A 22,085-nucleotide genomic window follows, 5' to 3' on the forward strand; every position below is an offset into this window, starting at 1 on the left:
TTTGTCCCCCAAATTCTGTCTTCTCCAGTAACCATCTCCACGTTCAGTGAAATGTCCAAGGATTTCATTGGCGGGGGAGGTGGAGGTAGGGAATGCCAGTGCCCTTTCACCACGTGTGACCGTTATTGTAAGCATTACTACGATAAGTCTAGAATGGTGTTGGTCCATAGTGGATGCTCGGTAAATACTTACTGTGTGAATGAATGTATGATAAAAACGTCATTGAATGTTTGCTATATGCCAGGCACCATCCTGAAGTCTTACAACAATTCCATAAGGTAGTGATGCTTATATTTCCTATTTTAAATATGACGAAATTGAGGCAAGAGAGGTTTAGTTACTTTCCAAGGCCACCAAGCTGGGATTCTAAGCCAGGCTGTCTGGTTCCCAAGCCCGTACTTAAACGGCTAGTCGACATACCACTCAAGGCCTAATTGCACACAGCACTGGAGACAGAGTTGGTACCATCACCTATGAACCGGGTCCTGATGGGAGTGGATAGTCCTAGCCTAGACTGGCATTGGGGGAGGGGAGGTCAGCAGGTCGAGCAGGCTGAGTCACGTTAGGCTAAGTTCAAGGGCCTGGCTGGGATAGGGAAAGGGACTGGCACGCGTGAGTCAAAGAAGGTTACAGAGGGAGGGCGGAGGAACTCAGCCCCAGTTCCAGGAAGGCTGTGGGCAACCAGGGCTAGAAGCCTGGCCGAGGGAAGCTGTGAGCCAGTAATCAGAGCATCTGAGAAACGGGGTCGGCCTGGAAGCAGCCGCCAGAAGGGCCTTAGCACTGAAGGGAGTGGACAGTTCTAGCCTAGGACTGGCATTGAAGTGGGCGGGTGGACAGCAGAGCACCCAGCAGGCAGCCTGGGAAGCAGGGCCGGGAGCTGGGCAGTGCCTAACACACGCCAGGTGGCAGAGGCCTGCAGCACACAGGTATGGAAAATTTGAAGGCCTTTGACCTGCTCAACACCTTCATGTGGGCTGTGACGTGCGAACTGAGACAGCCAGACCTGTTCTCAACACTTCCGGGGCCCGGAAGGCCTGCCTGAGCTGACTTCCCCTCTGCGAGGCTGTGGGCAGGGGCCCACCAAGCCTGGTCCCAGCTTCCCTGGGGTGACCCACCGAGGGTCGGGGGCTCAGGCTGCACCCCATGCCCCACCTCATCTTGGAAGGCCTTTTGGTCTCCGGGTGAGGAGACACCTAGAGAGCTTGCTCATAACAGGATCCCAAGCACTGTCCTTAGAGCCACAGGCATCTGCGGAACCTGCTTGGACCTCATGCAGTTATTTGGCTTGTGGAACTGGGCTGGACGCATTGGCCAAGCATTTGCACATTATTACATGTGGGAGATGCTAATTCTGAAAGCAGCTGCCTCTCTTCTATCTCCACACGACCTCTCTGGTCAGCCTGGAGCTGCGGCATTGTTGGTCCTCTGTACTCCAAAGTCTGGGCCAGAGGTGCAACCGGGCAGCAGCTGTAGCTCAGCTTCCACACAGCCAGGAAAAAGCATTTGGTGGAGCAGAAGCCACAGAGAAGCTGGTTTGGCTGCCTGCCTTCTCTCAGGCTGTCTGCTGAGCGAGAGCCAGCCTGGCTTGACAGAGAGCCTTCTGGTGGCACTGGGCCAGGGGTTAGTTGAGTCACAGACTCATGGAATGCGTAGTGCTGGAAGGAACCCCAGCCCTGGGTCTCATCTGTGCTCAGGCAATGCATAGCCCAGTACAGAGCCCGTGACAGACATCAGTAGGAGATCCCAGCAGTCTTTCTCTGCTGAGCCTTTAGCACAGTGTTGGGTCCAGGCAACTGCTGCCCATCAACTGGGGTTCACAGGGAAATCCAACCTACATTCCAGATCTAGTCCAGTCGCCTCATTTTACTGAAGAGGCCGCTGAACCTAGGAAGACGAAGTGTGTTACCCAAGGTCACAGAGTGAACAACACAACCAGACCATGGTCTCTTGAGTCTGAGCTCAGTTCCATTTTCTTTATAACTTACCCATTCTCCTGATAAATACAGTATTTGCATGTAACTACTCATCTCCTAAACTCTTGTTATCTCTCTTCATTTCTACAGTGTTATTGCAACCTCAGAATCTAAAAAGCTTTCCCATAGTTCCCCAAGAATGTTGTATATGTAGCTGCAAAAAAGCTGATGCTGTCTTAGGTCATGTTAATAGGAGTAGACTATCTAGATTGAGGGAGGTGATGGTCATCCTCCTTTCTGAGCTGCTCAGCACATCTGGGGAATCATTTACCTGCTTGAGACTCTACCTTTCAGATGTAGAAAGACAGAATGATGCTCCGCACATTCAGAGGGATAAAGACAGTGTGATGAGGGGGCTCAAAACCACTCCATAATTTATGGTCAACTGATTTTCAACAAGGATATGAAGAAAACTCAGTGGGGAAACAAGAGTCTTTTCAACAGATGGCTCTGGGACAACAGGATATCCAAATGCAAAACAAGGATGTTGGACCCTACCTCACACCATACACTAAAGTTAATTCAAAATAGAACAAAGACCTAAGTGTAAAAGGTCTCAGAAGAAAACAGGAGTAAATCTTCATGATCTTGAGTTAGGTGTTGGTTGCTTAGATACGATACCAAAAGTATAAGCAACAAAAGATAAAATAGATAAATTGGACTTCACCAAAATTAAAAGCTTTTGTGTTTCAAACGACACCTTCACCTTTTCATCAAGAAAATTAGAAGACAGTCCACAGAAGGGGAGGAGATATTTGCTAACCAAACACCTTATAAGGCATTTGAATCTAGGACATGTGAAGAACTTACAACTCAATAATAAAAAGATAAATAATCTAATTCTAAAACAGGAAAAGAGTCTGAAAAAAACATTTTTCTAGAGAATATATACAGTTGGTTAATAATTAAAAGACTCTCAACATAATTATACATCAGAGAAATGCAAATCAAAATCACAATGAGATATTCACTAAACTTATTGTGGAATCATCTCATGATGTATGTAAGCCAAATCATTATGCTGTACACCTTAAACTTATACAGTGTTTTATGTCAATTATATCTCAGTAAGACTGGAAGGAAAAAAGTAACACAGTGAGATTCAACTTTATACCCACTAGGATGGCTATAATAATAAAAATAGATAATAACAAGTGTTGATGAGAATGTGGAGAAATTGGGACCCTCCTGCACTGCCAGTGGGGAGGTAAATTGTGTAGCCCTTTTGGAAAACAGCCTGGTGGTTCCTCACATGCCAAATATAGAGTTACCATATGACCCAGCAATTCTAATCTTAGGTATATACCCAAGAGAATTGAAAACAATGTCTATACAAAAACTCACGTATGAAAATCAGCAGCATCATTCATAAGGCCAAAAATTGGAAACAATGGATAAGTACAATGTGGTATGTGCATGTAATGGAATATTATTTGGGAATAAAAAGGAATGAAACCCTGATGTATTCTGTGAGCTGTGACAGCAGGGGTGAACCTAAAAAACATTATGCCAAGTGAAAGAAAGTGTTACTGAAAGCTCGGCCTCTTCCGTGCACCGGTGCCAAATCAAGTTGCAGAGACAGAGTTTTGGGTGAAGTAGAAAAGGATAGCTTTATTGCTTTGCCAGGCAAAGGGGAACACACAGGGCTTCTGCCTTGGAAAACTGTGTCCCAGTCCCAGAGGAACCGAGGAAGGGTTTTATAACAGTGGTTCAAAGGTGGGTTTTATAACAGTGGTTCAGTGGTTCACTGACAAGATTAGGGCATGAGCAGGGTTTGCACGTCTTTAAGTCTCAGCTGGTAAATCTCCTAATCTCTATGAGCTTCTCTGGTCCCTTTAATCTCGCCTCCGGTGCTTTGCTGGCTGCTCCTCCCTTGATTAGCAGCTGTTCCAATCTGCCCTTTGGAACTCAGGGAAGGTCATGGGGGCTGGAGTCTTGCCTATAAGAGATGGTGGACAAAAGGAGGCCTCTGTGTTCAGGCCCCACGCGGTTTCAGTGCCTGGGAGCCCTACAGGGTGCCACTCAGTTTCAAAACCAAACATAAAAGACCACATATTGTGTGATTCCATATATGAAATGTCAGAAGACAAATCTATAAAGACAGAAAATGGATTAGTGGTTGACACTGGCTGTGGTGTTTGGAGGAAATGAGGACAGGGTTCCTTGTTGGGGGTGGTGAAAATGTCCTAAAATTGATTGTAATTATAGTTGCATAATTCTGTGATTATACTAAAAACCATTGGATTGTACACCTTCAAACGTTATGAAAAAGCAAACCACTCCATATGCAAATTCATGGAGACAATGTGTGTAAACCAGTGTGTGGCTCAGTGTCAGGCATGAGGAAAAGCTGGTAAATGTTACCTCTGGGTACTGTGTGGAAGAGGGGGGCTGTTCAACCTGGAGAAGAGATGACCTGGGGTGGGGTGAGGGGGGTGGGTAGGAGATGTGCTGACCTTCTCCACATAGTTGAAGGGCTGTGCGGAGGAGGGGGGTGCATTGTCCCTATGGCCTTATAAAGTGTAGGAAAAGAAACAAAAGGAAAAACTTCAGAAGAGCCGATTTCATCTCAATAGAAATTGAGGATTGTTTCTTGGAATGGGTTGCCTAGTGAGACAGGGAGAACCTGCATCCTCAGAGGTCTTCAAACAGACACAGCTACATATTGGGATGGTACAGCGGGGACTCTCATGTTAGGGGAACATCTGAGATAGAGGATAGTGTGAAAATTCCAGCGGGTGTGCTGCAGCTGATCGGTTCACAAAGGCCTGTTGTTCAGTATTTAGGAACTTTGAGCTGGTTGTTAAACCACCGACAGCTTGTTATCAGCAGTGGCAATCAGCGTTCACCTCCTATCAGGACTTTTTTTTCTTGTCCTGGACCAATGCTTACTAGCACATCAGTGATCCAAACTAACTGCTCCATCAGGTCTTTTGGTGTGCTTGTTACTTAACGGAACTTGGGTCTGATCGCCCTTATGCAGCAAAGCCCATCTACTGACACTTGGTTGTAGTGAAGGAAAGGGCAGCGTTTATTGCAGGCGGCAAGCAAAGAGAATGGGCAGCTCACGCTCAAAAGAAAGGCTTGAACCCCCTGATGGCTATCAGGGAAGAGTTTTTAAAGGCAACATCTGGGGGGAGGGTTGCAGCTCAGGGACTTTCTTCTGATTGGTTGGCGGTGAGGCAACAGGGTGATGTTTTGGGAATCTTAAGCATCAACCTGGTTCCAGCCAGTCTGGGGTCTCCCTGCTTATGGTCAGCATGTAGTCACCATCCTCCACTTGGGCAGCTTGTCTTAGTTTCTGCAGAACAACTCAAAGATATGCATCCGATTTTTATGTATATCGCTTGAGGAGGAACTAGGACTCTGTTTTATCACTGAACTATTGTTTAAGCTGTTTACTTTTCTTGATTGACTGTTTTCCCTTTGTTTCTGCTTTCCCTCACTTCCCTAGTTAGTAACTGCTCCAGTCTGCTCTTTGGAACTTAGGGAAAGCCTAGGAGACCAAAGCCTTTTTCTATAAACAAGAAACAGGCGACAATGACGGGCTTTTGTACCCAGGAAGGCCCCCAAAGTGTCCTACTCAGTTTCAGTTCCCCGTTTTCTTTGATATACTTCAGTCCTGAGGGGAACAGGAGTGGGACAAGAAAGGGAGTAAAGTTCTGGATAGAGTGGTTAATCATAAACTCAGCAGGGGAACTCAGTTCCAGGGGGTTGTTTTCGTGCTCACTCACCCCCAGAATTCCCAGATCCTCCTCCTTCACCAGTGAGAACCCCTTCCCTGCTCTGCCTCAGAGTCTGAGGAGCCTCAGCTTCCTCCAGGAACTGTCTTGAGCTCTGCTTCTCATCCAGGAGTTACCACTTAAGTGTCCGCTGTGGCTGGGTTCTTCCTGACGCTGTCCCATTTGATGGTCACGTGACCTTTGAGGTAGGTGGTGCTGACGAAAGAATTAATCAATAGTTGATCTAGAAAGAAATGGAAAATTTTGTTTGGGCCAACCTGAGCATTATAACCCAGGAGACAGTCTTTCAGGAAGTTCTGAGGATTGTTCCACCCATTAGAAGTCAAAGCGCACGTTTGTAAGTTGTTGAGACAAAGCGTTACACGTAGAGGATGTATTGTTGACAGTTTACACAATCGATATCTACACTACAAAGTGTGTAGTGGGTCATGGGTCATCGGGTCATGGGTCATCGTGGCCCCTTACAAGATTAAGAAGGAATGTTATCTCCTAAGGAGGTCTGGTTAACGCAGGTGCACAACACACACTAAAGGGGAGGGAGAAGGCCCAAACTGGCAAAGAAAAATTTGACGTTTGAATTTTCTCATCTTGCCATACCATGTGAATTTTGTTTCCTCAGTGGCATAGTCTCCCTGTTAACAGTGGGGACACTGGGCCCAGGAGGGGTGATTGTTCACCGCACGTGGCCTCAGGAAGAGGCGTTCTCCTAGCCCCAAACGCCTGCCACCCATCATACACTGTTCCTGTTGGCATCTTCATCTGTGGTCAGAACTCCAGGCTGTCAGTCCCTCTGGCATCAGCTGCTGCTCCTTGGCTCACGTCCTGTGGCTGCCACAGTGCAGAGAAGCAGCCCCAGTGACCTTCTCTGGCTTCTGCTCTGGTGACCTTGTGACAGCTGTCAGAGGATTTACCTAAAAGTCCCCTGGGACCTGATTCTTTGAATGGACTTATTTTGATTACCTTTCAACACAGACCCTCAAGGCTCCAGAACTGACTTTAAAATGCCAGGAAAAAATAGCAGGAATCATCCCAGGGAAATCGCCCTGGCAGAAGGAACCGGCTTAGGTGTTTGGAGACCCCCACTCTATATTGCCTCAGCTTGTGACATGCTCCAGGACCTTGGGAGAAGGTGTATGCATGTGTATTTTTTTTTTAATTAAATATTTCAAGGGTAGAGAAATCTAGAGGAAAACATAGCAATGCCCTGATCACCTGTAATTCAGCTTTGTAAAATTTTACCCCTTTGCCGTATTTGCCTCAGACGTTTTAAAAACAAATCATTACATAACTGGCTGAAGCCTCCTTCACACAATTCCCTGATCCCATTTTCCTCCAACCCCTCAGAGGTCACCATTATCCTGAATTTGGTGTGCATGTGTATCCACAAACAAGACACAGCACAGTTGTATACATTTTCACACTTTATATAAGTATTTTCATCCCTTTCTTCACTCAGCATTGGGGTTTTGGTTTGTTTGAGTTTAAAACTTAAGTTTTTCTTTTGAAATAATTTCAGACTCCCAGAAAAGTTACAGGGATAGTGCAGGCAATTCCTGTAGTATGCTCTTCATTCAGATTTACCAGTTGGTACCATTTTGTCCCATCTGCTGGTTCTCTCTCTCTCCTTCATTTTTATTTTCTGAATCTTGTGAGGGTAATTTGCTGCCGTTGTGCTTCTTTACCCCCATATATTTCTTTTTCTTATTTTTATTTATTTATTTATTTATAGCTGTGTTGTGTCTTTGTTGTTGTGCGTGGGCTTTCTCTAGTTGCAGCAAGCAGGGTCTACTCTTCATTGTGGTGCATGGGCTTCTCATTGCAGTGGCTTCTCTTGTTGCAGAGCACGGGCTCTAGGCCCGTGGGCTTCAGTACTTGCAGCACTTGGGCTCAGTAGTTGTGGCGTGCAGGCCCTAGAGCATGCAGGCTTCAGTAGTTGTGGTTCTCAAGCTTAGTTGCTCCATGGCATGTGGGATCTTCCTGGACCAGGGATTGAAATCGTGTCCCCTGCATTGGCAGGCAGATTCTTAACCACTGCACCACCAGGGACGTCCCTACCCCCATATATTTCAGTGGGTATTTCCCAGACATGGACATTCTCTTACCTAACCTCAGCACAAGGATCAAGATCAGGAAAGTAACATTCATGCAACTGACAGGATTTTGAGATTTAATGGTGTAGCAATTGGTTCCTACATTTAGCAGCTGTGAGATAGTCCAGGGGGGACAAATCAAAAAACTTATTTATCATTCTCTCATGGACGGACCTTGGTTGTTCTCATTTTCTCTCACTATAAATGCTTCCACGAGCAATTGTCTCCTTATACCTGTGCACGTCCTGGGAGTGGGGCTGCTGGGGCCTGGGCTATGGCACTTCCATCTCTATTAGATTCTGAAAATTGTTTTCAGAGCAGGTGCACCTGTTTTCATTCTCATGGAGTGCTTTACCCCCTTGGTGCTCTGGCGGCATTTAGAGGGCTGAGCAATGGGTTCTCACCTGTCTCGGGCCATGTGTCATGTTGCCGATGTTCATCGGAGAAACAGGGTATGACCACGGGCGGGGTTACCCCAGGTAAAATAACGGCCTGTTCCAGGTGTTCTCATGTGCCAGACGTTGCTTGATGCACGTTACACGAGGCAGCTATCACCAGCTGCATTGCACAGATGAGAAACTGAGGCCTGTAGAGGTTAAATACCTCGCCCTTCATCCCATGGCCAGATGTGGCAGGGATTGGGACCGAGGCTGTGGGAGTCCTAGTTCTTCATCTCCAGACTATGCAGAGTGTGTGAAATGACCACCTCGCCTCTGATTGTGAGTTTGTAGTGAGAGACGTCCACTGAGAGGATGATGGCTCTTCCTGCAGCATCCCACCTCCCTCCCACCCCCACACACCTGTCCCTGTCGTCTGGTCCCTTCCTCTCTGTGCAGAGGGAGTCATTTCATTGAGGAGCAGTCAGCACGGAGGAGAAGGGAGAGGATGAGGGGGAGGGGGCAGCAGTGAGCGACTGTCCCCCCTCACCCTGGGAGTGTCAAGGCACGGCGGGTTCTCTGGGCCTCCAAGGGTCAGACACAGGGAAGACGCACCTCTGGGGCCTCTGGACAGTCCTGCCCCAGCTCGAGAAATCAGTGCCATTTCTAAAGGAGGAAGACTTTGGGCTTCTGGAAACTCAGGATGGGCACAGGAGCCCCACCAGGCAATTCAATTATGGCTCTTAGAAGTTTACTCTTTTTTTTTTTTTAATTTATTTATTTATTTAATTTATTTATTTTTGGCTGCGTTGGGTCTTCACTGCTGCATACAGGCTTTCTCTAGTTGTGGCGAGCGGGGGCTACTCTTCATTGCAGTGCACAGGCTTCTCATTGCAGTGGCTTCTCTTGTTGTGGAGTATAGGCTCTAGGTGTGCGGGCTTCAGTAGTTGTGGCACTCAGACTCACTAGTTGTGGCGCACAGACTCAGTTGCTCCGAGGCATGTGGGATCTTCTCGGACCAGGGCTCGAACCCGTGTCCCCTGCATTGGCAGGTGGGTTCTTAGAGGTTTACTCTTAATTAAACCAGGGGTAATCATCGTGCATGGTGTGCCCTCTCATCTCTTTTATGCCCAAGAGAAACCCTCTCCACTGGTTATACTTGCTCCCCATTTTGCAGAAGAGGAAACTGCAGGTCAGTGTGGTTAGATAGGCATCTAGGTCCCTTAGCGAGTCAGAGCAAAGCTGGGTACCAAGCGGGCTCAGGAAGCCCCAAAGCCACCAGCTCGCCAGCCTGAATGCATTTATGCGACAAATGTATTTCACATATTTATTTAAAATGATTTTTAATCCTATAAATAATGCACAATTAGCATAAAAATTTAAAACAACCCCCCTGCATTTCTCAGAAATAACTGTCGTTAATGATGGCTTACAGAGTCTTCAGGAAATTATTTCTGTGTATATTTGTATTTCTGTGTCTCGATGTGTGTTTGTATAGATTCCAAATGGGAAAACACCAATGAACACTCTTTCTTTGCCAGGTACTGCAATGTTACATATACATGGGAAATTTTAAAAATTTCTCCAAGAACTAGAATAGCATAGAGGTTATAAGCACAGACTCTGGATCCATATTGTCCGGGTTTGATTCCCAGCTCTTCCACTTATAGGCTTTGTGACCTTGAATGAGTTATTTAACCTCTCTGTGCCTCAGTGACCTCATCTTTACATGGGACTGTCAGGTATGGGGTAGGTGTATTAGTTTTCTAGGGCTGCAACAGCAAGTTGTCACAAACTCTGCAGCTAATAACAATAGAAATTTATTTTCTCATAGTTCTGGAGGCCAGAAGTTCAAGATCAAGGTGTCAGCAGAGTTGGTTCCATCTGGAGGCTTTGAGAGAGATTATGTTCCATGCCTCTCTCCTAGCCTCTGGTGGTGGCCATCAGTCCTTGGTGTTCAAAACTCATAACTCCACTCTCTTCCTCTGCCTTCACATAGCTTTCTTGTATCTCTGTGCCTTTATTTATTTTTCATTTTTTAATTTTTTTGGCCATGCCATGCAGCTTGAGAGATCTTAGTTCCCTGACCAGGGATCGAACCTGCACTCCCTACAGAAGAAGCACAGAGCCCTAACCACCGGACCACCAGGGAATTCCTCTGTGTCTTTCTGTAAGGACAGCTCTCATTGAATTTAGGGCCCACCCTAAATTCAGAATGATATCATCTGTAACTTAATTACATCTACAAAAATCCCTTTTCCAAATGAGGTCACACTCACAGGTGCCGGGTATTAGGGTTTGGATATATCTCTGTAGGGGACACGGTGCTGCCCTGCCCACTCCAGCAGGTGTGAGGATGACTGTGTGCTGTGGGCTGCTGATGGATGAAGGGGCACGTTGCTGCCCTGATTGGCGTTACCAGGGCCCCTCCCACCCTGGCCCTTCTGTGCCACCTGTGTACTCATGCACCTGTACAGTGATCGGCCATCCCGTAACACTGATCGCTGGGACCAGGTCTCTTTCTCTCAATAGAGGCACTTGGTCTTGAAGCTGGGGCCCAGGCTGCCTGAGGTCAGGATCGTGGGTGGGATGGAGCTGGCCTTTTCCCAGTCCTCCACTTCCATCCCACCCTCCCCACCCCACCCCACCCCCCCGCCCCGAGTTCCGGCCAAGTCTGCACAAGGGGGCCTCAGTTCTCCTTACAATGAAGTGTCATTGGAACTTTCTGAGTTGCTTCCCCGAGACCCACACAAACAGCCCAAAGCTGACGCCCTCATGAGCTGGGAAACGGTGGGGCTTTCTTCCAAACAGGCAGCATCCAAACAGGGCCCTGCACCCCACGCTAACCCCCCACCCGGGTGGCCCCCTCAGGCAGCCTCTGCTCCCTAGAGCAGAGCTGTCTTCTCCTTCTCACCCAGGTTTAGTAGGCACGTGACCAAATGCAGGCACCAGGCCAGGTCACTCCTTCCCCTGGGAGCTTGTGAGAAAGCCCCCAAATAGGCCAGGTTGCCGAGCTCAGGCCTGGTCCCTGTGGCCCAGGGCGAGGGTATCCCCGGTGTCTGACCACACTGCATCTGGGCGGGGCAGTCTGGGTGTCCACAGACAGCCCGCCCCTTGAATCGGAAGGCTGTTAGCACTGCTGATTCGAGCTAATTGCTCTATTTCCAGTGAGGACGCAGAAGGAAAAACGAGTCATGGAATGAGTTCTCTTTCCGGTGGAATTGCTCTGAAGTTTCTGGGCCCATTATTTTGCGCTAACGGTGCCATTAATTACCCGGGGTGCCTGTGGCTGCCTTTGCAGGGCCCTCAGCTGGAGCTTGGCTGGTGAGAGGGAGGGCGTGGGTGTTGGGGTGGCTGGCTGTGCCAGCAGATGACAGATCTGATGCCGTGTGGGCTCAGTGATGGTGCCTGGCAGTCAGAGCTGGTGTGGCCACGCTGTTTAATAAGCGATCACGGCAGTGAAACAGCCTGACATGGTGCTGGCTCAGAGCGTTCTCATCTCTACCATTCTGCCCAGAGCCCCAGCATCAGCACTGGCATTCAGTATTCGCAAGTGGACATCCAGAGAGCTCAAGTGACCCAAGGCCCAAGATCAGCAGGGACTCAAGGATTAGAAGGCAACTTCCTGCCGCCATTCCCTTTCTTTGGCCTGGTCAGAGCAGGTGTCCATATCACTCTGTCCCTTCAGGGCTCTGCTGCTCCTGGTGCAAGGCCCAAACCTCTGCTAGCCTCAGCTGCTCTTTCTCTAACTTCTAGAACTGCTGCAGCCTTTGACACTTACAGGTTCCACGCCAAGCCTCAGGTCCTGCCAAGCCACCACTTAGGGGTGAGCAAGCCCTTGTTAATTCCACCCTGGCCCACCCAGAGGGGAAGAAGAACACTGAAAGACTCGGGCAATTCCTGGAAAGCAGTATCTTAAGAGCCTTTGACCTCTTGAGTGGTCTAGCCTGAGAAGCCAAGCTTAGCCCTTTCAACACTCGTCTCTGGAAGGTTCCTGGGATAATGCCAGGCCTTGTCTTTCCTCCGACACTAGCTGAGCTTCAAGGTATAAAAGGGGCCCTCCAAATTATTTGTTTCTGTGCCCCCCAAATTGACTTCTTTGTTCATATCAAGCCATGGTTCCCGGGCACTTGAGCTTACAGGTAACCTCTGGAGCCAGATGTTGTCTTGGGCACAAGATGAGTACAATACACAGAAGTGTACCCCACTCTAATTAAATGTGTAGAGTCCTAAAATCAAGGCTGCAAAGTGGGAGAACTGTAGTGAGAAGAGGTAAAGAATTCCAACTAGCGGGTTAAAGAGAGAGAAAAACGGTAGCTAACATTCACTGAATTAAGTGCACTGTGCTCAGTTCTTGACAGATATCCCACCAAATTTTCACGATAACCCTATGAGGTAAGGACTGTTATTATTTTTATACAAGTGAGTAAACAGAAGCCCAGAAAGAGGAAGGATCTGGCCAGAGATCATGCAGCCTGGATTCAAACCTAGGGCTGGTAATACATCAGGCAGGCTTCTTCTGAACAGGCCTTGAAGGATGGGTAAACTATCTCCAATGATTCATTATAAAAAATACTAAACAGACAGAAGAGTTGGAAGAATTATGGAGTAAGCACCCATGTATCAACGACTTACTCTTAATGTTTTTGTATATTTGCTTTCTTACATGTCTGTCTTTTCCTCTATCCATCCTTGAATCTACCTTATTTTTTCTTATGGGTTTCAAAGAAAGTTCTGGATAACCCCAAATATGTAGCATGCATCTCACCAACTAGAATTTGGTATTTATTCATAGTTCTTTTTATTGTTTTGGTGTAAAATTTACATAAGATAAAACATAAATATTCATATCTAAGTGTACCATCTGAACGTCATATAAATGGATTCATACAGTATGTATTTTTTTGCACCTGGCTTCTTTCACTCAGCACAGTGTTTTTGTTTTTATTTCTATTATGTTATTTATTTATTCATTTATTTTTCGGCTGCGTTGGGTCTTTGTTGCTGTGCACCGGCTTTTCACTAGTTGCAGTGAGCCGGGCGGGGGCTCCTCTTTGTTTGTGGTACGTGGGCTTCTCACTGCAGTGGCTTCTCTTGTTGCGGAGCACGGGCTTCTAGGTGCTCAGGCTTCAGTAGTTGCAGCACTTGGGCTTAGTAGTTGTGGCACACGGGCTCTAGAATACAGGCTTAGTAGTTGTGGCGCACGGGCTTAGTTGCTCTGTGGCATGTGGGATCTCCCTGGACCAGGGATAGAACCCATGACTCCTGCATTGGCAGGCAGATGCTAAACCACTGCACCACCAGGGAAGTCCCAGCACAGTGTTTTTGAGGTTCATCCATAGGAGTGTGTGTATCAGTCGTTCCTCTTTGTTACTATTATTCCATTGTGGGATGTACCTCTGGCTGTTTGTTCTCCTGTTGATGGACACCTGGACCAGTTTGGGGCTATCATGAGTAAAGCTGATATGACCATTCAAGTACAGGTCTTTTTGCAGGCCTGCTGTTGCATTTCTCTTGGGGACATACATAGGAGTGGAATGGCTCAGCCGTAGGGGAGGTGTGTATGTAAGTTTATAAAAAACTGCCTTTTTCCAAAGTGGCTGTACCAGTTTACATGCACACCAATAATGCGTGAGAGTTCTGGTTACTTCCCATCCTTGCCAACATGTGATGTTATCAGTCTTTTTAATTTTAGCCACTCTAGTGGTTGTGCTGTGGTATCTCATTGTGGTTTTAATTTGCATTTCCCTAATGACTAATGATGTCGAGCACTTTTCACCTGCTTCTTGGCCATCTGTATGTCTTCTTCTTTGAGGCATCTTCAAATCTTTTGCCCCTTTTAAAAATTAACTTGCTCGTTCTCTGTTAGATGGATGCTTTGCAAATATTTTCTCCCAGCCTGTAGTTTGAGTCTTCATTTTCTTCATGAGGTGTTTTCACGGGCACAGGTTTAAATGTTGATATGTCTAACTTACCGTCTTTTCTTTTATGGTTCTTGCTTTCTGTGTCTGGTCCAGTAAACTTTTGCCTACCCGCTGGAGAGAAAGTTGAGAGGAAGTGATAGAGAATCTGAAGGTACTGCAAGTAGATGAAGCCACTGGAGCAAGAGTGTCAGGCGGGGATGCGCAGGCTCTACAGGGGTGATGAACAGCAGCCCTTTGTGGGAGAGACTGTAGGGTGGGGGCTCTGAAAGGGAGTGCCTTCAGTGTTAGGGACCAGACTGGACTCTTTCGGCAATGGGAGCCACTGAAGGTTTTAGAGCAGGAAGGGGTGTGATCACACTAGGAGATATGGCACAGTCCCTATGATGCTGGAGCCCCGGGCGGAGTTTCTAGTTGGTCACCCTGAAAGCAGTAGCCGGTGCCTCCCGATGCAGGTGGGACTGCTGGGGGCTGGGGAAATAGGTTCATCTCTGTGGGCCCAGAGGCCAGCCAGACCCCACCAGGTCTTAATGGGCCCGTTTCTTCTTGCATAGAAAGCCCAGGGGCTGGTGTGGGCATGTTGCTAGCCGGAAGCCCAGGGAAGGTGCTTCCATACATGGATTTAGAGCCAACTCTCCCAGTGGCTCCAGAATCCTTACAGGGAACCCCCGACCCTGCCCACCTCTGACCTCACCTCCTCCCACCCTCACCCACCAGGAAGGCCAGCTCCTGCCAGCCCCAGGCTTCCTCGTGGTTCCTTCTGGGTTGGGCAACTCAAGCCTTCTGCTCAAGGCCTTCGCTGCCCCTGTGTCTGGAATCTCTTTCCCAGCTGCATCCAGATGTTTGCTCAAGGTCACCTAGCTCTAGCCCTTAGCGTGCCTAGCTGGTGCCCAGCATCTTCTAACACCCCAGGGCACCCCTTCACCTTGTCTGTGGCCTGACTCCTCTCCCTAGAGATGAGGGGGTTTTCTCCTTTTGTAGCTGTTTTGTTCTCTGCTCTATCCCAGTGCCCAGAACAACATCTGGTACTTGCAGGCCCTCAGAAAATATTCATAGTATGAGTGAATTCAAGGCAAACGTCCTCATTTCTCCCAAAGCCTGTTTGTTTGATCGCAGTTGGTTCCACAAGAGAAAATGGGGACCTTTGTGCCAAAAGTCCAGGTCCTACCTAAGCCACCCGGCAAATGGAGGAATCTTCCAGGCCACCTCTCCTCATTGTACAGATGCAGAAACTGAAACCCTAAGAGGGAATGGACTTGCCCACGGACTTAACTAAGCTACCTAAGCCTAGTTAGTGGCAGAGAGGAAATGGGAGCCAATTGCTGTCACTGCAGCTGCTGTTAGAGTTCTAATTGGCCTCTGGGGGAAGCCCTGGGCCGAATGAGAAGGTTTTAGGATGCTTATAAAGCCTTTTGGTGCCAGAAGATATTTTTGTGTTTCCAAGGAAGGTTGGAAGAACCTAACAGGCCCAGAATGCTTATTTCCGGGTAATTCTGGCCTCCCCTGTTTTCACTGCTTTCCCAGAGGAGATGCTGGACCACACTTCAGGGCCTGGGAAGAGGTCACATCAGTATGAGCTGGGTCACCCTGGCCTTGAGCTCCAAATGAGACCCAATTCCACAGCCTGTGGACACCCGTGGGGCTGCCCTGCTGCCCCTCCTAGCCCCACGTGGCCTGCAGCTGCCTGGGACACTCCTGTTGGCCTGGTGACTGGCACACTTCTGTGTGGACCCAGAGGAGAAATCCATGAGAACCCACGGCACATGCAGCATCCAGGGAGGGGGAGCTTCTAGGAGGATTTAGGAGTGGGGGCTTCAGAGGAGGGAATTTTTAGCACACTGACGTTGTCTCTCACCACCACACATCTTTCTAGTCTGGTCTCTGCAAAACCCAACACCACTGGACCTGTTTAATCCCACACTTCCCAGCCTCCCCTCCACCCAGAGAACCACCAGGACCCCCGCCCTCCCCTTTAGGAAATGCTCTTCCCTTTTCAGGACTCCTGGGTCTCGCTGCCCTCTGACCTCAGCAAGTGGTTCCACTTTTCTGTGCCTCTAACAGGGCTCATCCTGACTTCATCCCACCCCACCCGCCACCCACCCTCAGGGAGCTCCTTAACAGGCAGCCCGATCTCTGGTGCCCGTGGGCAACATCATAGGGACACGGGACAAAGGAGAGGCACCAGCTATATCTTCCTGGCTTTATAACCAGCCCCTTGTGTTGATTAAAGTTTTCACTCCTGTGGATATGCTAAGAGATTTTGTTCCTCAGGTAGAAGGTAAACAGACCACACAGCCCACCTGACTCAGGATTTGAGGCACCAAGATGCTCTTCCTCTTTTTCTGGATTCAGAACTCACCTGTCAGTGTATGTAGGGGGTCGGGTGGAGGGAGCGTGTTGGGGAGGGTCTGGAATCTCTTAGACTGGTCCTCTACTTTGTCTTGCCATTTCTCAGGCCTCTGATTCTCCTTCTTTCTCCAAGGACCCTGACCTGTTACATCCTCAGCTTGGGAGTCAGGAAGTGTTGACTGGGAGGGGCACAAGGGAGGCTTCCGGAAATATCTATATCAGCATATCTAATAGGAATATAATGCAGGCCACATACGTGGTTTTAAATTCTCTAGTAGCAACACTCAAAGTAAAAAGAAATAGGTGCAATTGATTTTAATAATGTCTTATTTATCTCAATATATCCAAAAATTATCATTTCAGTACACAATCAATGTAAAATATTATTAATGAACTATTTTGTGGGGTTTTTTTTTTCATACTAAGTCTTTGAAATACTGTATATATTTTACACTTATAGCACGTCTCAGTTCAAACAACTCACTTTTAAGAGCTGATGGGGCTAGTGGCTATGGTATTGGATAGCACAGCTCTCTCTCTTGATCTGGGTGGTAGTTACACGGGTGTAGACATATGTAAACTTTATCTAACTGTATACTAAAGACTAGTGCATTTCACTGTATGTAAATTACACTTCAATTAAAACGTTTTTTTAAAATCCTCTTCAAAGCTCTGCTCAAATATTGTTGATTTCCTGAACCCACCCTGGGTTGGAATTAGCTACTTCTGTTGCTCTGTGCTCTTGTTCTATTTATTCCAGTTTTGTGGTACAGCTGGTTGTTTCTGTGTATGTTGTACTCATTTTATTATAAGCGCTTTAAGATGAGTATCATGGTTTGTTCATTTTTAATTCCCCAAAGGGCCCCTGGCTACATAGATGCTGAATAAATAAGCACAGTTGAATTGAATCCCCGTTTGTGGTCAACCCCTCTGTGGACTGTCAGCAGGATGGGCTGACCATTTGCTTCTGTTCTCAGTCCTATTCCAGATGTTGGCAAAGGAAAGGGACAGGAGGAGGAGGAGGAAGATGGCGTGGGGCCTTGCCTGCCAGTCACTCCGAAGAACTGCCTTCCTCGCCGGGGCATCAGCGTCCTGGAGAAGCTCGTCAAGACGTGCCCGGTGTGGCTGCATCTGGGTTTGGGCCGGGTGGAGGCGGCCAGGATCCTGCACCAGGAGGCGGCCGGGGTGAGTCGGAGTCTCTCCACCTCACGGCCCGTGGACGTGCACAGCTGTAAGGAGCTGCTTGGGCTCCCGTGGAAGTAGCTGCCCGCTGGGCAGCTGCCCATTTGCTCTCTTTTCTTAGGTTTATCAGCTTTTCGACCAGAACTCAGGAGCAAGGGAGTGGCGGGAGGTCTGGTTTCTGCTTTGGAGAGCAGCTGCCCCACTGGGGACCCTGGGGATATGTGGCTGGCGGGGGCTGTCTGGGCATTTAGGTGCCCGAGGCAGGACTGGCACTTCAAGAAGTCAGCCAGGCATCCAGGGACTAGAGAGTATCAGAGCCGGAGGGACCCAGAAATCGTTTTACACCCCCTTATTTTACATGTGAACATGAGGGGCTGTGTGATGGAATCAAAATTTTTTGGTTTTTTGTTTTCTTTAGAGTCGAGCTCTGTGAGGTGGAAAATGGCTTAAATTTTTTGAGCCTCATTTTTCTCACTTTGAAATGGGGCCATTAATAGTATTTTCCTCCCATGGTGTAAGCATTACAGAGGAAGATAGATAGGTAGATAATAAAACATGAGTCAGAGCTCATCAAATGCCACCCACCAACCACCCCCATACACACATTTTCTGCTACATGCTACATCCTTTAAAATTTTTTAATTGGTTTAATTTTAAAAGTGATATATATATATATATTTATTGTAAAAAAAAAATCAAGCTGGACAGAAGTGATAAGAAGTAGTGTCTGATACAGGTCTTTGCCACCTACACTTTTTCACCTAACTTGTTTCCCAGAAGTCTTTTTTTGTTTGGGGTTTTTTTTAAATTGAGGTGAAATTCACATAGCCCAATATTAGCCATTTTTTAAGTGCACAATTTAGTACATTCACAAGGTTGTGCAAGCACCTTTATCTAATTCCAAAACATTTCATCACCCCAAGATAAAGCCCATAGCCATGAAGTAGTTACTCCCCATTCCTTCTTCCCCTGGCCCCTCGCAGCCACTGGTCTGCTTCCAGAAGTCATTTCTGCTGGGCGTGTGTGGCGTATGTGTCCATTCGCCGTCCATGCAGACCCCCACATCTGTAACAGCTAGCATTCACCAAGCACTTTACTGTGTTCTGGGCACTGTCACGTGTATTAGCACAGCTTATGCTCACAGCGGCCCTCTGAGGTAGGCAATACTGTTATACCCATTTTACAGATGAAATAACTGACATACAAAGCAGTTAAGTGACCTCCCCCAGGTGACACAGCAAGCGAGTGCCCCAGCTGGCTTTTCAACCCAGGCAGTCGGGGAGTTGCCATGCTGTATCATACACACAGGTTTTATTTGACACAGATGGAATTGCATCTTTTAGCCTTTTTTTGCTGTTCTCACCTTCAGTGTGGTGTGTACCGCTACAGTGTGTCCGGAGAATAGCCCAAGCTCCTAAACACAGGGGCTCAGGGGTTTAGCAGACTCATTCATCTTGGGCTAGATAAAATCCATTAAGTCAGGAATTGTACCTGAACTTTGGAGTTCCTGGAACTTATGGGGCCTCCAGCAAAGTCCCACAAAGCCCTTCAGAGGCTCCTGCTGTAGTGAATGGGGACTATAGAGGCCTGAAGGCCCAGCAGAATCCTGGCAGGGCCAAGGGAGGCTTCCTCTGGGTGTGGAGGCAGGCACCCTGTGGGCCAGCCCAGCCCCACCCAGCACCAGGTCAACCTGGAAGAGGGGTGGGGGTGGGGGGAGGCACAGAGACTGTAGTTTGCAAGGAAACAAGATCTGTTGTTTCGTTCCTCCCCACCTAAAGGCTTTCAGTTTTGAACTGACTGAAGGCTTCAGAGCAGATGGTGAAATTGCACAGAAAATAAAATCAGAGACTCACACCAGCAGGTGTCCCGGTCGGCATTCCCAGGCGGTCGTTGGCATTCCCAGGCGGCCTGCATTCCCAGGCGGCAGCCTGGGCCCATCATCCACTCCCCTATTAGGTTCTGAGGGGATTAGCATCCCACCCTTCTCGGGAGGGTGCATGCGTGTGGATGGGGGGTAGACCAGACAGTGAGGACCCATCCCAGGAGACGGCAAGTGGGTCTCCAAGGTGAGCTGCACTGGGTGTAAGTCATGCCCACTTTGTCAAAGGGTTCAACCCTCTCTTCTAAAAGTTTGCAATAAGCCTAACTCAAAACAGCAATAATGCTTCTGGGTGGGGAATGCTTATTAATGACAGGCACTGTACCAAGTACTGTATGAACATCATCTCATTTAATCCTCGCAATAATCCCGTGAGGGGGACTCTGCCATTACCCTCATTTTACTGATAATGAAACCGGGGCTAAGAGGAGAGCCCTAGTTTGGGGTTCCCAGAAGCAGACCCCGAGCTGAGGGTTTGATTGCAAGTGGTTTGTTTGGGAGGTGACCTCAGGGGCCACCAGTGGGGGAAATAAGACGAGGAAGGGAAGGCAGCTAATGAAAGGTATGTGTTCATGCAGGTTACCCCTGGGGGCAGTGGAGCGGGCTCCTGCCAGGGCACTTTGGGAGCCAGGGTAGAACACACATCTCAAGGTCATTCTGCCCAGAGGGCCGAGGGGAGCTGGTATTGTTCACCGGCTCCCGACAGCCATTGGTTCCAGGCTGTGGGGGAATGCAGGTTCACGTTCCAGCACCTCCCCTCTGCCCTCAGTGGGAGAAGCTCTGACTCTGGTCGGAAACAGCTGGTGGGCAAAGAGATGCCAAGCTAGCTGTTGGAAACAGGTCTGGGGTCCACTAAAAAAAGTGGGCAGGGTCACACTGCTGGTAAGTTACAGGACTGAGATTTGATCCCAGTCGTAGCTAAGCAAAAGCACACCCCTCACAAGGGGGAAGGTCAGTAGCAGGAAAGAAAAAGAAGTAAATTTTGAAGCCAACCAATACCAGGTGAGTTTGGCTATGAGTCACGTTTATAAAGATGGGTAAAATATGATCTTACCACGGTCCTCTCAGAAGGTCTAGTGGGGGCTCCATGCACGGATATGAACGGGAAGGCATGAGGAGGGTGCTGTGTGAAAGGCAGGACTGCGAGTGACCTGGAGGAGGGAGGGAGCGTGTTCAGGTGCGTTGATCTGGGCAGACTTCCTGGAGGAGGCAGATGCTGAGCTGGGCTATGCCAGGTGGATGGGCAGTAGTGGGATGGGGGAGCTGAGAGGGTCTTGGAGAGTGGGTGGGTGATGGAACAGCACAGGCTGAGCCCCAGAGGTGGGCATGAGTTGGGCTGGGGCACACGGACTGGGGCACATATGACTGCAGGGATTGGAGTCAACTGGAGTCACTGGAGAGCAGGACCCAGATGTGTTCCTTGCCTTGTGATGTCAGCATCTGGCTCAAGCCCAGGTACAGAGTAGGTCTGGCTGTGGGTATTCATTAGAACAAGTAGATGAAGGAAGGCAGGGAGGGTGGGGCTGGTTCTGGGGAGCTAGCAAAGCCGGGCCAGTTGCTCAAGGCCTGCCTGCAGTGAGGGGCAAAGGCCACGTGGCTGTGTTTACTTTCTAGATTAGCACATCACGCAAGGCTTTAAGACTTCATCCCAGCTTCTGTGGCTGCAAGAGGCCCAGAGACCTCTTCACCCTAAGTAGAGGGGCTGAGTATAGAAAACAGAATGCTTCAGTCTGGGTCCCGAAGTGACACCCTTGTCCAGAGCCTTGACTCTGATCCCAAGAGTGAGACCACAGGCTATCCTTAAGACCAAAGGTGATGGGCTAAAGTAGGTCAGCTGGGCCCTTCCCACTTTTGCCCCTTTACTGCCCCTTCTGAGTCCACAGGGGCTGGGTCAGCCCTGAGGACAACAGAATTAGAGGAGATGCACCTTCTGTTCAGTTCTCTGCCCTCACATCCCACTCCTCCCCATGAGCTTCTGTATTTTAAAGCAGAAAGCAAGGTCCTAAAGCTCAGGCTCTGATAAAAGATTGGCCAACTTTTACCCAAAGTTGTTCTTTGCATCATCTTATGGATTCTCATAGCGACTTCTATCTGGTTGGTATTATTAGTGTCCCCATTTCCAGATAAGGAAATGAAGGCACAGAGAAGTTAAGTCACTTGCCTGAAGTCACACAGCTAGTAAGAGCAGACTCTGCATGGTGTAATCTTTAGGGATGCTGGAAAGGCCCTTTGCCGCATAATATCACTCCCACGGAACTGTCTGAAATTCCACCAGTGCAATGGCTTCACCGTTTTAAATTTTTAATTTTATTTTGCTTATTTTTTTTAATTAAGTTTATTTTTGGCTGTATTGGGCCTTCTTGCTGCACACGGGCTTTCTCTAGTTGTGGCGAGTGGGTGCTACTCTTCATTGCAGTGTGTGGGCTTCTCATTGCGGTGGCCTCTCTTGCTGTGGAACACAGACTCTAGGCATGTGGGCTTCAGGAGTTGTGGCACCCAGGCTCAGCAGCTGTGGTGCATGGACTTAATTGCTCCGTGGCATGTGGGATCTTCCCGGACCAGAGCTTGAAC

The 22,085-nt window shown here is 48.4% G+C and overlaps 1 protein-coding gene across 1 annotated transcript in view; it reads left to right on the forward strand.

The window, feature by feature from the left end:
* Window positions 1-22,085, forward strand: part of RIN3 (Ras and Rab interactor 3) — a 125,269-nt gene that overhangs the window by 21,988 nt on the left and 81,196 nt on the right. The window contains exon 2 of the mRNA XM_057733235.1: window positions 17,431-17,638. Within this exon, the coding sequence (XP_057589218.1) occupies window positions 17,431-17,638 (208 nt within the window). The remainder of the gene's footprint in view (window positions 1-17,430; window positions 17,639-22,085) is intronic.

Source organism: Hippopotamus amphibius, chromosome 4 (genome assembly GCF_030028045.1).
Source record: "Hippopotamus amphibius kiboko isolate mHipAmp2 chromosome 4, mHipAmp2.hap2, whole genome shotgun sequence".
Classification (NCBI taxonomy): Eukaryota; Metazoa; Chordata; class Mammalia; order Artiodactyla; family Hippopotamidae; genus Hippopotamus; species Hippopotamus amphibius.